Genomic DNA, 12,276 nt, shown 5'->3' on the forward strand with positions numbered 1-12,276 from the left:
GTATCCAGGGCAGTATTTCTACTAAGAAAATTCCTCTCCCCAAATTCCTCCTGCCTACTGTGCCCCCTACTGGAGACCCAACCCTGCATACCTGTGGTGAGTGTAGCATTTCTGGTGGTGGATGGGGCCTGGCTGGTTCCTGAGGCCCATACTGTTGACTGAGTGGGGAGAGTAGCCTTTTGAGTGGGGACTGTGGGCTTTTTGGTGGGGATCGTGGGCTTTTGAGTGGGGACTGTGGGCTTTTTGGTGGGGATCGTGGGCTTTTGAGTGGGGACTGTGGGCTTTTTGGTGGGGATCGTGGGCTTTTGAGAGGGGGCTGTGGGCTTTTCAGTAGGGACCATGGGCTTTTCTGTGGGGATTGTGGGCTTTTCTGTGGGAACCATAGGCTTTTCTGTGGGGACCATGGGCTGTTCCGTGGGGATCATGGGCTTTTCTGTGGGGATCATGGGCTTTTCTGTGGGGATCATGGGCTTTTCTGTGGGGACCGTGGGCTTTTCTGTGGGGACCATGGGCTGTTCTGTGGGGATCATGGGCTTTTCTGTGGGGACCATGGGCTTTTCTGTGGGGACCATGGGCTTTTCTGTGGGGATCATGGGCTTTTCTGGGGGGACCATGGGCTTTTCTGTGGGGATCATAGGCTTTTCTGTGGGGATCATGGGCTTTTCTGGGGGGACAGTGGGTTTTTCTGGGGGGACCGTGGGCTGTTCTGTGGGGACCGTGGGTGTTAGGGTTGGGAGGGTGGGTTTCTCTGTAAGGACAGCAGGTTTTTCAGTGGCCGCTTCCACTGGGACCATGGGCACTTCAGGTGGGACTGTGGTAGATTCTGTGACTGCTTGTGTTGGAAAGGTAGTTGTTTCAGTGGTTGCTTCCGTTGGGACCATAGTCATTTCAGGGGTTGTTCCCATTGGGACTGTGGTCATTTCAGTAGTCACTCCCATTGGGACCGTGGCAGCCTCTGTGACTGTTTGTGTTGGAAATGTGCTTGTTACAGTGGTTGCTCCAAGTAGGACCGTGACAGTTCCTGTGGTTGTGGTCGTTTTGAACAGGATGTTGGTTGCTTCTGAGGCTACTTCAGCTGGGACTGGGGCTGGAACTTGTTCAGTGGTCAATTGAACTGAAACAGAAGCTGTTTCCGTGGGCAATCCAGCTGGAATTGTGGCTGCTTCTGGGGAGGATCCCCCTGGATATGTGGTTTCTGCTACCACGGTAGGCCCAGCTGGAAACATGGCAGGTTCTGTGGTTGGTCCACCTGGAAATGTGGCTGCTTCTGGGGAGGAGCCCCCTGGAAATGTGGCTTCTACTACTACGGTAGGCCTAGCTGGAAATATGGCAGGTTCTTTGGTTGATCCACCTGGAAATGTGGCTGCTTCTGGGGAGGATCCCCCTGGAAATGTGGCTGTTTCTACCACAGTAGGTCCAGCTGGAAACATGGCTGGTTCGGTGGTCAATCCAGCTGGAAATGTGGTTGTTTCTAAGGTTGATCCCCCTGGAAACGTGGCTTCTGCTACCACAGTAGGCCCAGTTGGAAACATGGCAGGTTCTGTGGTTGGTCCACCTGGAAATGTGGCTGCTTCTGGGGTGGATCCTCCTGGAAATGTGGCTTCTGCTATCACGGTAGGCCCAGCTGGAAACATGGCTGGTTCTGTGGTTGGTCCACCTGAAAATGTGGCTGCTTCTGGGGAGGATCCCCCTGAAAATGTGGCTGTTTCTACCACAGTAGGCCCAGCTGGAAACATGGCTGGTTCTGTGGTTGGTCCACCTGAAAATGTGGCTGCTTCTGGGGAGGATCCCCCTGAAAATGTGGCTGTTTCTACCACAGTAGGCGCAGCTGGAAACATGGCTGGTTCTGTGGTTGGTCCACCTGAAAATGTGGCGGCTTCTGGGGAGGATCCCCCTGAAAATGTGGCTGTTTCTACCACAGTAGGCGCAGCTGGAAACATGGCTGGTTCTGTGGTTGGTCCACCTGAAAATGTGGCGGCTTCTGGGGAGGATCCCCCTGAAAATGTGGCTGTTTCTACCACAGTAGGCGCAGCTGGAAACATGGCTGGTTCTGTGGTTGGTCCACCTGAAAATGTGGCTGCTTCTGGGGAGAATCCCCCTGAAAATGTGGCTGTTTCTACCACAGTAGGCCCAGCTGGAAACATGGCTGGTCCAGTGGTCAATCCAGCCGGAAATGTGGTTGTTTCCAAGGTTGATTCTCCTGGAAATGTGGCTTCTGATACCATGGAAGGCTCAGCTGGAAACATGACTATTTCTGTGGTTGATCCCCCTGGAAATGTGGCTGCTGCTTCCATTGTTGATCCAGTTGGAAACATGACTGTTTCTGTGGTTGATTCAGCTGGAACCGTGGCTTCTGCTGCTATGGTAGGCCCAGCTGGAAATATGGCTGATTCCATGGTCGATCCAGCTGGAAATGTGGCTGCTGCTTCCATGGTTGACCCAGCTGGAAACTTGACTGGTTCTGTGGTTGATCCAGCTGGAAATGTGGCTGCTGTTTCTGGGGTGAATCCAGCTGGAAACAAGGCTGGTTGTGTGGTCGATCCCACTGGAACTGTGGCTGGTTCTGTGGTTGATTCGACTGGAAATGTGGCTGCCTCCGTGGTCACTTCAGCTGGGGCTGGCGCTGCTTCAGCTGGGGATATGGTAGTCATTTGGGCTGGGACCATGGCTCCTTCTGTGGGAATGGCGGGCTTTTCTGTGGTCACTAAGGGTTTCTCAATGGGGAGAGTGGGTTTTTCAGTGGAGAAAGTGGGCTTTTCTGTCAAGACAACTGGCTCTTCTGCAGGGACAGTGGGTTCTCCTGAGGGAATCATCGTTGTAGAAGGCTCATGTGGCGGAACTATAGGTCCAGTAGAAACCATTGTCAACGTGGGTACTGCTGTGGTAGTGACCACTGAGAAAAACAAAACAAAACAAAAGCTTGGAGTTCAGTTGCAATCATACACAGCCTTCTTTTACTACCCCTAACTGGAATAAGTGGGCTCAAAGTCACCTCTGATCTCTAACCTTTACTCCCTTAAACATTGAACAGAGGTCCTCACCTGTGTATGCAATACTACGTTGGGTTCAGGAAGCTCAAATACAAGCAAGACAGTGGGTCATGCATTTTCAGGTTGTGAATGGAGTCCCAGGAACTCATGTTCCAGGAAAGATAGAGGTAACAGAACCCCAGAACCCATGTTGGGCACAGTGGCCTTGCAGTGAATGTGGGTCATGGAAAAGGCCTTGAGTGGCCATCTTACCTCCACAGAGTCTGTGGCTGATCTTAATAAAACGCACGGCAACGAGGAAGGCAGAGTTGCTACCCCGGGTTGCCTCAAAAAACAGCTGAATGAAAGTAAAGAGGAAAAGAAGAAAGGAAATGCTGGCAACTCAGTACCTCTGTCTGGGCACACCCCCTGCCAACCTGCCACCTGTGCCTCAATAGCCTGAACAGCCTATGCCACTTGAATCCTAAACGTACCTCCTCTCTGCTACCTTTACGGAACCCAGCCTTGGACACACCTCCACATCCACATTCTTTTTTGGTCATATTGAGGACTGAACTCAGGGCCTGACTCTTGCTAAGCAATTGTTCTACCCACTGAGCTATGCTGCTTTTCTACTGTTTCAAATATACAGTCTTGCATGTGCATTTTTGGCCAGAATCTATCTATGTTATTTATGTGTGTGTGTGTGTGTGTGTGTGTGTGTGTGTGCGCGCGCGCGTGCGCATGTGTGTGTGTGTGTGTGTGTGTGATATCCAGGGGCTTGAATTTAGGGTGTAGGCACTGTTCCTGAGCTTTTGTGCTCAAAGCTAGTACTCTACCACTTGAGGCACAGCTCCATTTCTGTTTTTTTTTTTTTTTTTTGATTAATCATATATAAGAGTCTCACAGACTTTCCTGCCCAGGCTGGCTTTGAACCATGATCCTCAGATCTTAGTCTCCTGAGTAGGTGGGATTATAGGCATGAGCCACCAGTGCCCAGCTCCAAGTCAATTTTGGACTGAGATCCTCCTACCTCCACTTCTCAGTTAGCCAGGTTATGGTCATATGGTATGATACCACATCTGCCTTGGTTTTGAGATATGGCCTTTGTTAATGCTTTTGCTCAGGCTGGTTTCAAGCTGCAATCCTATCTCCACCTCCTAAGGAGTGGGGATTATAGGTATGCACCGCAATGGCTAGAAGCCCTGGACCCCTTCTCTATGCCCTATGTAGACATATACAGGGTCCAGTCACCATCTTACCTGCATGGGCTGTTGATATCCCGAGGGAACAGTGACAGAGCTGTTCAGCCATCCAGGGCCCTGAGCCCCAACACGGTGCCACAGAGTAATGGGGGAACTACCTGCAGGACTCCCCAACAGCAGCTTAAGCATGGAACCTTTTCCAAGGCCATTCATGTGGTAGGCAAACTCCACACAGATGTCCCCTGGAGCACAGAAGGGTCGGCTCCCCAGCCGGACGGACTGCCCTGCCCGGGAGAACTTGTCTGCCTCAAAGTAAATGTAGTGTTCTCCTGGATAAAAGAGGGGAACCAGCAAGGTGAGACACCCTGAAACAAACATACACATACAAAACTCACAACACACACACACACACACACACACACACACACATACAGGACATGCTGCTGTGGTCATGTCTGGCTTTTCTTTTCTTTTTCTTTCTTTTTTTCTTTTTTTCAATCCTGGGGCTTGAACTCAGGGCCTGGATGCTGTCCCTGAGCTTTTGTCCTCAAGACTGATACTCTACCACTTGAGCCATACCTTCTCTTCCAGCGTTTTGGTCATTAATTGGAAATAAGAGTCTCATGGATTTTCCTGTCCGTGCTGGCTTTGAACCATGATGTTCAGATCTCAGCCTCCTTAGTAGCTAAGATTACAGGCATGAGCCACTGGCACCCAGCTGATGTTTGACTTTCCAAGTAGACATGAAAAGCCCACATTATTACATTTTTCTTTTTCTTTTTTTTTGGGGGGGGGGTCCGGTTGTGGGGCCTGAAGTCTGGGCCTGGGAGCTGACCCTCAGCTCTTCAGCTCAAGGCTAACGCTCTACCACTTGAGCCACAGCGCCACTTCTGGCTTTTTTTTCTTTTATTATTACATTTTTCTTTGGTCATTTTGGACTTCTTACTAAAGAAGTCAGGAAAGACAGTAAAATATCAAATCTGCCACCTAGTCAGAAATACCCAGAAATCATCAGTTGTGGCTGGTGGTTTTGTTTTTATTTTCATTTTTTTAATTGTTTGCAGCACTAAGGACTGAACTCAGAGCCTTATGCATACTAGGGCAATGCTCTACCACAGAGCTAAGCCTACAGGGTTTTGGGGTTGTGTGTGTGTGTGTGTGTGTTTTGTTTTGTTTTGTTTTGCAATACTGGGGTTTAAACTCAGGGCTTTCTTGGCTGGTACTCTATCACTTGAATCATGGCTCCAGCCCTACATTTTTTTATAGTTATTTTGGAGATAGAGTGTCATGGACTTTTCTGCCCAGGCTAACCTGAGCCTCTTGAGTAGCTAGGATTTTAAGTGTGAGCCACCAGCACCTGGTAAGACAGTCTTGTGAAGCCTTGGGCTTACTCAAATGGGAACTGTGCATTTTCTTGGGGGTCATAGTTATCCTACAACCTAGAAGATCCTCAATTGAGCCTGCCCTGTCCTCAGCTCGGGCCCATGCAAGGACCCCTATAAACATGGAGCTGAGCTTCCTCCAGCCATGGCCAGAGCCAGGCCTAGCTGAGAGCAAAGGCAGCGGCTCACTGGCTTGAGGCATCCTCACCTGGAACTGGCAGCTGATGCCTACAACACCAGCTACTCAGGAGCCTGAGATCTGAGGGTCATCACGGTTCGAAGCCAGCTGGAGCAGGAAAGTCCATGAGACTCTTCTCTCCAATGAGCTACCAAAAACCAGAAGTGGAGCTGTGGCTCCAGTGGTAGAGCACTAACCTTGATCAAAGAAGCTCAAGGACAGTGCCCAGGCCCTGAGTTCAAGCCCCAGGACTGGTACAAAAAAGGTAAAGAAAAAGCTCCTTACCTTCATATGTGGAATCTTTGGAGCCTCCCACAATGGTGGGGAGGTTTTTGCTTCCCCAGGCCCAGTGTCCGCCATCACTGAATACATGGCTCCAGTCGCAGAACGGATGGGCACTGTCTTCAAAGTCACAGTGAGGGACGCTCTCTAGCAGGTCCAAGAGAGAGGGGTGTGAGGAACTTGAGCTATGCTTCCCATTTCCCCCACTCCATTCTGGGGAAGGGCCCAACTCCCACTCACCCCCACAGGGAGCAATGCTTATGGCATCCACGGCGACCGCCGGCTCTGGGATGATTCCAAAGATGCCCACCATGGTGAACTAGAGAAGTGAGGGGAGGGCTGGTTGGGTGGAAAGCCTGCCCCCTCCCATCCTCAACTCATGCGCACTTGGGGATGACCTGACCTTTACCCCTTACTCTGTAATTCTTCCATACCTGAATCTGTCCCTGCCCTGTGTAGTTGACGGACACGGGCTTCCAGGTGGGTCCTGGCTGTCCTGAGAAGATCGTGTGTTTCCGGATACTGCCTAAGATGGACAAAATACCAGACATGTGAGCCTCAGGGGGCTGAGAATGGAAGAATCAGTTGTCAAGGGAACCACTGACCAATATCTCTCAACTTCAGGCAATCTCTGTCTTTCCTACTCCTGGTGTATGCACACATGCGCTGGTACTGAGGTTTGAATTTAGGACCTGGGCAATGTCCTTAAGCTTTTTTACTCAAGGTTAACACTCTATCACTGGAGCCACAACTCCACCTCCAGCTTTTTATTGGAGATATAGAGTGTTGAGGTCTTTCTGTCCAGGCTGGCTTTAACCTAAGATCCTCCAGATATCAGCCTCCTCCTGAATAGCTAGGATGACAGGCATTGAGCCAAGCCGCTAGCACCTGACCAAGGTACTTTACTTGCCCCGCATCCACTGCCCTCCCAGTATCCACTTAATGGAATGATCTCACATCCCCCCCCCCCCCAGATTTCCCCAGACATTGAAGGACCCATCCCTTTGGAGATGCAGCCCAGGCACTACAAACAGAGGGGGAACCCTCTCTTCTAACCTAACAGGGAGGCATAGACGAGAAGAGCTGCGTCAAGAGAATGTCCCCACAGGATGTAATTAAAGGAAAGGGTCAGGCAGCCATCAGACTGACTCAGGGGGCTGAGGAGAACAGATTTCTGCCCAGGCTTTGCGTTTTTGGGATCCAGGAGCATATAGAAGCCATCTGTGGAAGGAAAAAGACAGTCAGGGTTGGTGGCTGCAAGCGAGGGGGGTTTCAGCCCCAACTGCTGCCTTGAGGCAGGAGGGCCGAGGTAGGGCCTCACTTTGCCCCTGGCCGCAGCCTGCAGCCCACCCAAGGGCATGGGCAAGGATCTGGTGGGAGCCAAGGACAGAACCTTGTCCTCACAAGGTTGAGTCTTCAGGTTCCCTAAACATAGCTTCTTTCTTTTCTTTTTTGTGCCAGTCCTGGGGCTTGAACTCAGGGCCTGGGCACTCTCAGTTTTTTGTTTTTCACTCAAGGCTCGTGCTCTACTTACAGCTTCTTGGTGGCTAACTGGAGATAAGAGTCTTACAGAGGGCTGGGAAGGTGGCTCAGTGGTAGAGCGCTTGCCTTGCATGCATGAGGCTCTGGTTGGATTCCTCAGCACCACATAAGCAGAAAAGGCCAGAAGTGGCGCTGTGGCTCAAGTGGTAGAGCACTTGCCTTGAGCTGAAGAGCTGAGGGACAGCGCCCAGGCCCAGAGTTCAGGCCCCACAACCAAAAATAAATGTCTCACAGACTTTCCTGGCTTCGAGCCGTGATCCTCAGATCTCAGCCTCCTGAGTAGCTAGACGTGAGCACTGGCGCCAAGCTCGGCTTTTTTTTTTTTTTTTTCCTTCGACTTACTGGACATTGTCCTAGTTACACAAATTCGTGAGGAGAAAGAACCGCGTACCCGCGCATCCCCGACGCCAACCAAACAGCCAATTAGCTTGCACCTTGCTCAGTGACGCAATTAGTAACTAGGTGGGAAAGGAAGGAGGCTGCTGACTTGTCAGGAACGCGCACGCATGCGTGTGGTCCGGGCGGACGCGTGCACGCACACACCCGCCGCCGTGCTGGCTGAGGCATGTGGGTTTGACTGGGGATGCAGGGAATCTGTTAGGGAGGGAAATGGCGGGAGCGGGAGAGCCGGAAATGAAAAGGCAAGTGGAAGGAAAGGAATTGGGAAAATGGTGGCATTTCTCTTCCTCTTGTTTTCTCCCGGGGCGATTTATGAGAAATTAAAAAGAATTAATAGATTTAAAAAAATAATCAGACAGGACTGGGAAGGTGGCTCAGTGGTAGAGTGCTTGCCTGACATGCATGAGGCCCTGGGTTCGATTCCTCAGCACCACATAAGCAAAAAGAAAAAAAAAGCCGGAAGTGGCGCTGTAGCTCAAGTGGTAGAGCGCTAGCCTTGAGCTGAAGAGCTGAGGGACAGCACACAGGCCCAGAGTTCAGGCCCCACGACTGACAAAAAGTAAAATAAAATAATGTTTTTTTTTAAAGGAATCAGGCGTGCTTGCTGTAATCTCAGCACTGATTAGGTGGATTCGAGGCCAGCCTGGGCTACATTGAGGCCCTGGATTCTGTTATCAGCACCCCCAAAATTTAATTACTTAAATAAAATCAGGCAGATTACGTTGTAACTGTGACCCAAATCCTTGCTAGAGAATAAAAATAACAGTCCTGACGTGGCACTCAAGCTCTGGGTCCCAGCCCTGTGAAGATACTGACATCACAGTCTTTGTTGAACCTGAAACCTCTCTCACCTTTGCACAGCTAGCCCCTCTTCCTGGAACGTTCTGCCCTATTCCCAATATTTTTTGTGCTTTATTCCATCAACTCTTTCAGGTTTGTGTGGCCTAAGGGGAAATCTACCCTGGCCACTCTATTTATTTTATTTATTTTTTTTGGGGGGGGGTCCAGTCGTGGGGCCTGAACTCTGGGCCTGGGCGCTGTCTCTCAGTTCTTCAGCTCCAGGCTAGCACTCTACCATTTGAGCCACAGCGCCACTTCCGGTGTTTTTTTCTGCTTATGTGGTGCTGAGGAATCGAACCCAGGACCTCATGCATGCAAGGCAAGCACTCTACCACTGAGCCACCTTCCCAGCCCTGGCCACTCTATTTAAAATCCACAGTCCTTCCCTTAATTTCCCCATAGCAATGTTCACCTCCTCCTAACTGTATAATTCAGGGTGGGCTTTTGTTTGTTTTGTAGTTGTTTGTACCAGCTCTGGGGCTTGAACTCAGGGCCTGGACCTGTCCTTTAGATTTTCCACTTGGCTGGCACTTCATTATTTGAGTCCCAGCACCACTTTTTGCATTTTGACAGTTAATTGGAGATAAGAGTCACCTGGATTGTCCTTCCTAGCCAGGCTTTGAACCTCAATCCTCAAATATCAGATCTCCTGAGTAGCTAGGATTACAGGCATGAGCCACCAGCACCCAGCTGTAATTTATTTCTTTGTTTGGGAAACTATCTCTTCACCTCCCCTTCCTCTGTGGTGTGTATTGGTTCAAGAGTGCACAAGATACAGCCTACCACATTATAGGTGCTCAGTAGGGAAGGAAGGAAGGAAGGAAGGAATAGTGAAGGGTCCCAGGGTAAGGTGATCAGGAGCCAGCAGTGAAGGAAGCTGGTGGTACTGCCATCAAAGCTGAACTGAAGCTTGAGGCTGCTAGAACTTCCCTAGCTAGGCCCAAGGCAGGTATTACAAAGTGTGGAGGTCATTGGAGCCTAGAGAGTCACAGGACAACGCAGGCTCAGTACTCACGGCCAGGACTAGAGAAGTCATCTTCAGGTCCCACACCTGTCTTTCCTGATGACCCATTCTTCTGAACCCACTTGGCCCCCGTGGGAGTGGGGATCCAGCTCCAACCACAGAGATCATTGAGAGTGTCGAAAGTGCACATTTTCATCATGCAAACTGAGAGAGAAGAGAAGAAGGGCTAGCCACACACCGTGGTTCATGTCTGTAATCCCACTACTCAGGAAGCTGAGATCTGAGCATCATGAAGCCATCTTGAGCAGGAAAGTCCATGAGACTCTTCTCTCCAATTAACCAGTAAAAGGATGGAAGTAGAGCTGTGGCTCAAGTGGTAGAGTGCCAGGGATGGTGTCCAGGCCCTGAATTCAAACCCCAGTAGTGGCACAAAAATTAAGAAGGAGGGAGCTGTGTGTGTGCACTAAGGCTTGAACTCAAACCGGAAGCTGCCTGCTCTTGCTCTGCCCTTGGCATTCTTGCTCACACCTGGCATTTTACCACTTAAGCCACACCTCCAGCCCAGCGTCTTGGCTGATTAATTGGAGACAAATCTCAATTAGTTTGCTCAATCTCAGTTTCCTCATCTCTAAACAAACTATTGCATGGATGGCACGCTACCACTTGAGCCACAGTCCCACTCCCAGCTTTTTGCTGGTTAACTAGTGATCAGGCTCTTACGGACTTTCCCATCTGGGCTGGCTTCAAACCTCAATCCTCAGCCTCCTGAGCAGCTGGGATTACAGGCATGAACTACTATGTCCAGCTGGGTCACAAGTCTGTATTGAAGGAGGACCCCTCTTGATGCATGGCTACTTTCAGGGTCAGACCCTGGGTTCTGAGGCACCCCACAGGGGAAGTTTGCCAGGGATCAGAGAGAAAGTGACGGGGAGGGGGGGAGACAAGGACTCACCCCGATTGCAGGTACCTCGATGGATGGACAGGGCGTCCAGGGAGATGTCCAGGAAGGGAGTATTGCCCCTCATTCCCTCGAATATCAGCTGTAGGATGGGGGGCGCACAGAGACCCCGAGCCTCGTGAGCCACTTGGCCTGGCCCCCTGACTCCCTCTTTTTTTTTCCCCCTGTATTTTTCTGAGGAGCAATGCTGGGGTTTGAACTCAGGACTTTCCCCTCACTACGCAAGTGCTCTGCCACTGGCCCCATCCCCCAGTTCTCTTCCTGCCCCTTTGTTCCTCGGATGGCCTGCCCCCCACCAGGTCCCCTCCCCTCGTTTTCCCAGCCCAGCACCCACCCCCACTCCCAGCCTCCCCGTGGGGGCCCCTAAGTGTGCCCCAAAGTGTGCCCCAGGCCTCACCCGGCTAGGCAGGATCAGCTCAGCGGGCAGTGTGACAGTGGTGGGCATCCAGGAGGGGCTCTGGGTGTTCACGTGTTTCCAGAGCACCTTGGGGCGGTTGTCCTGTGTCCCCATGAGCAGGAGGAGTCTGAGCTGGGCGCCCCAAGACAAGCCAAACATGTGGTAGGCGAAATACAGGCAGAGCGGGCCATGCTCCCAAATATCCGGGCTACGCAGGCGGGCCACTCCACCCGTCCGGAAGGTTCTAGAATCCATGTGCAGGTAGTAGCCCTCTGGAGGAGGCAGAGCCAAGGATGCTGAGGTCCTGCTGTCCCCAAGGGTTGTGCCCAAACGTCACCCCAGCCCACCCTGCTCTGAGCCCAGTGTCTGCTTCCGTCCTCCTCCTGCCCACTGCCTGCCATCCGCTCTCAGGAGTTCCCACAGGCCCCTCACCTCCAGTGGGGTACCCGCCGGGGGGCCCAGAGATGCCAGTCGGGGAGGGCCCGCTGGTTCGAATCCAGTCCCCGTCATCTGCAGACACTTGGGACCAGTCACAGAGGGGTTTGCTGTCATCTTCAAAATCACACTTAGTGATAATAGCTAGAGAGAGAGAGAGAGAGAAGAGAGGAGGGGAGGAGAGAAGGAGGGAGGGAGAGGGAGAGAGAGCAGGAAGAAAAAGGAAGGAAGGAAGGAAAGGAAGGAAGGAAGAAAGAAAGGAAGGACGGATAGAAAGAAAGAAAGAAAGAGAAAGAAAGAAAGGAGAGAGAGGAAGGAAGGAAGGATGGATAGAAAGAAAGAAAGAAAGAAAGAAAGAAAGAAAGAAAGAAAGAAAGAAAGAGAAAGAAAGGAGAGAGAGGAAGGAAGGAGGAAGGAAGGAAGGAAGGAAAGAAGGAAGGAAAAAGGGAGGGAGGGAGGGAAGGGGGAAAAAAGAAAAGGAAAGGAGCCAGTGAGGCCTTAGGGCAGAGGGAAAGGGCAAAGGAGGGTATGGCCAGACCACAGAGCCACCCTGGGAAATGAGGTGAGGAGGGTCTCTGAGCTTAGAGGGAGGCAACACTGCCGTTTGGGATGGGATCAGAGGTCTGGGAGACAGTACTTTAGGAAACACTCAGGGCTGGGAAGAGGGTGGGCAGAATGGCAGGGTCAAGGGCCGGGAACTGTTTTGCTGTATTATTTTTATTGTT

At 51.3% G+C, this 12,276-nt stretch overlaps 1 protein-coding gene across 1 annotated transcript in view; it reads right to left on the reverse strand.

Annotated features, from left to right (window-relative positions):
• Zan (zonadhesin) overlaps window positions 1–12,276 on the reverse strand; it is a 49,244-nt gene that overhangs the window by 33,608 nt on the left and 3,360 nt on the right. The window contains exons 3-13 of the mRNA XM_069989269.1: window positions 11,549–11,695; window positions 11,117–11,388; window positions 10,714–10,801; window positions 9,813–9,965; window positions 7,073–7,237; window positions 6,451–6,542; window positions 6,257–6,335; window positions 6,020–6,163; window positions 4,232–4,503; window positions 3,243–3,327; window positions 92–2,893 (exon numbers count right to left, since the gene is read on the reverse strand). Of these exons, the coding sequence (XP_069845370.1) occupies window positions 92–2,893; window positions 3,243–3,327; window positions 4,232–4,503; window positions 6,020–6,163; window positions 6,257–6,335; window positions 6,451–6,542; window positions 7,073–7,237; window positions 9,813–9,965; window positions 10,714–10,801; window positions 11,117–11,388; window positions 11,549–11,695 (4,299 nt within the window). The remainder of the gene's footprint in view (window positions 1–91; window positions 2,894–3,242; window positions 3,328–4,231; window positions 4,504–6,019; window positions 6,164–6,256; window positions 6,336–6,450; window positions 6,543–7,072; window positions 7,238–9,812; window positions 9,966–10,713; window positions 10,802–11,116; window positions 11,389–11,548; window positions 11,696–12,276) is intronic.

The sequence above is a fragment of the Dipodomys merriami genome, unplaced genomic scaffold, assembly GCF_024711535.1.
Source record: "Dipodomys merriami isolate MVZ:Mamm:240054 unplaced genomic scaffold, mDipMer1.0.p SCAF_373, whole genome shotgun sequence".
In the NCBI taxonomy this organism is placed as follows: Eukaryota; Metazoa; Chordata; class Mammalia; order Rodentia; family Heteromyidae; genus Dipodomys; species Dipodomys merriami.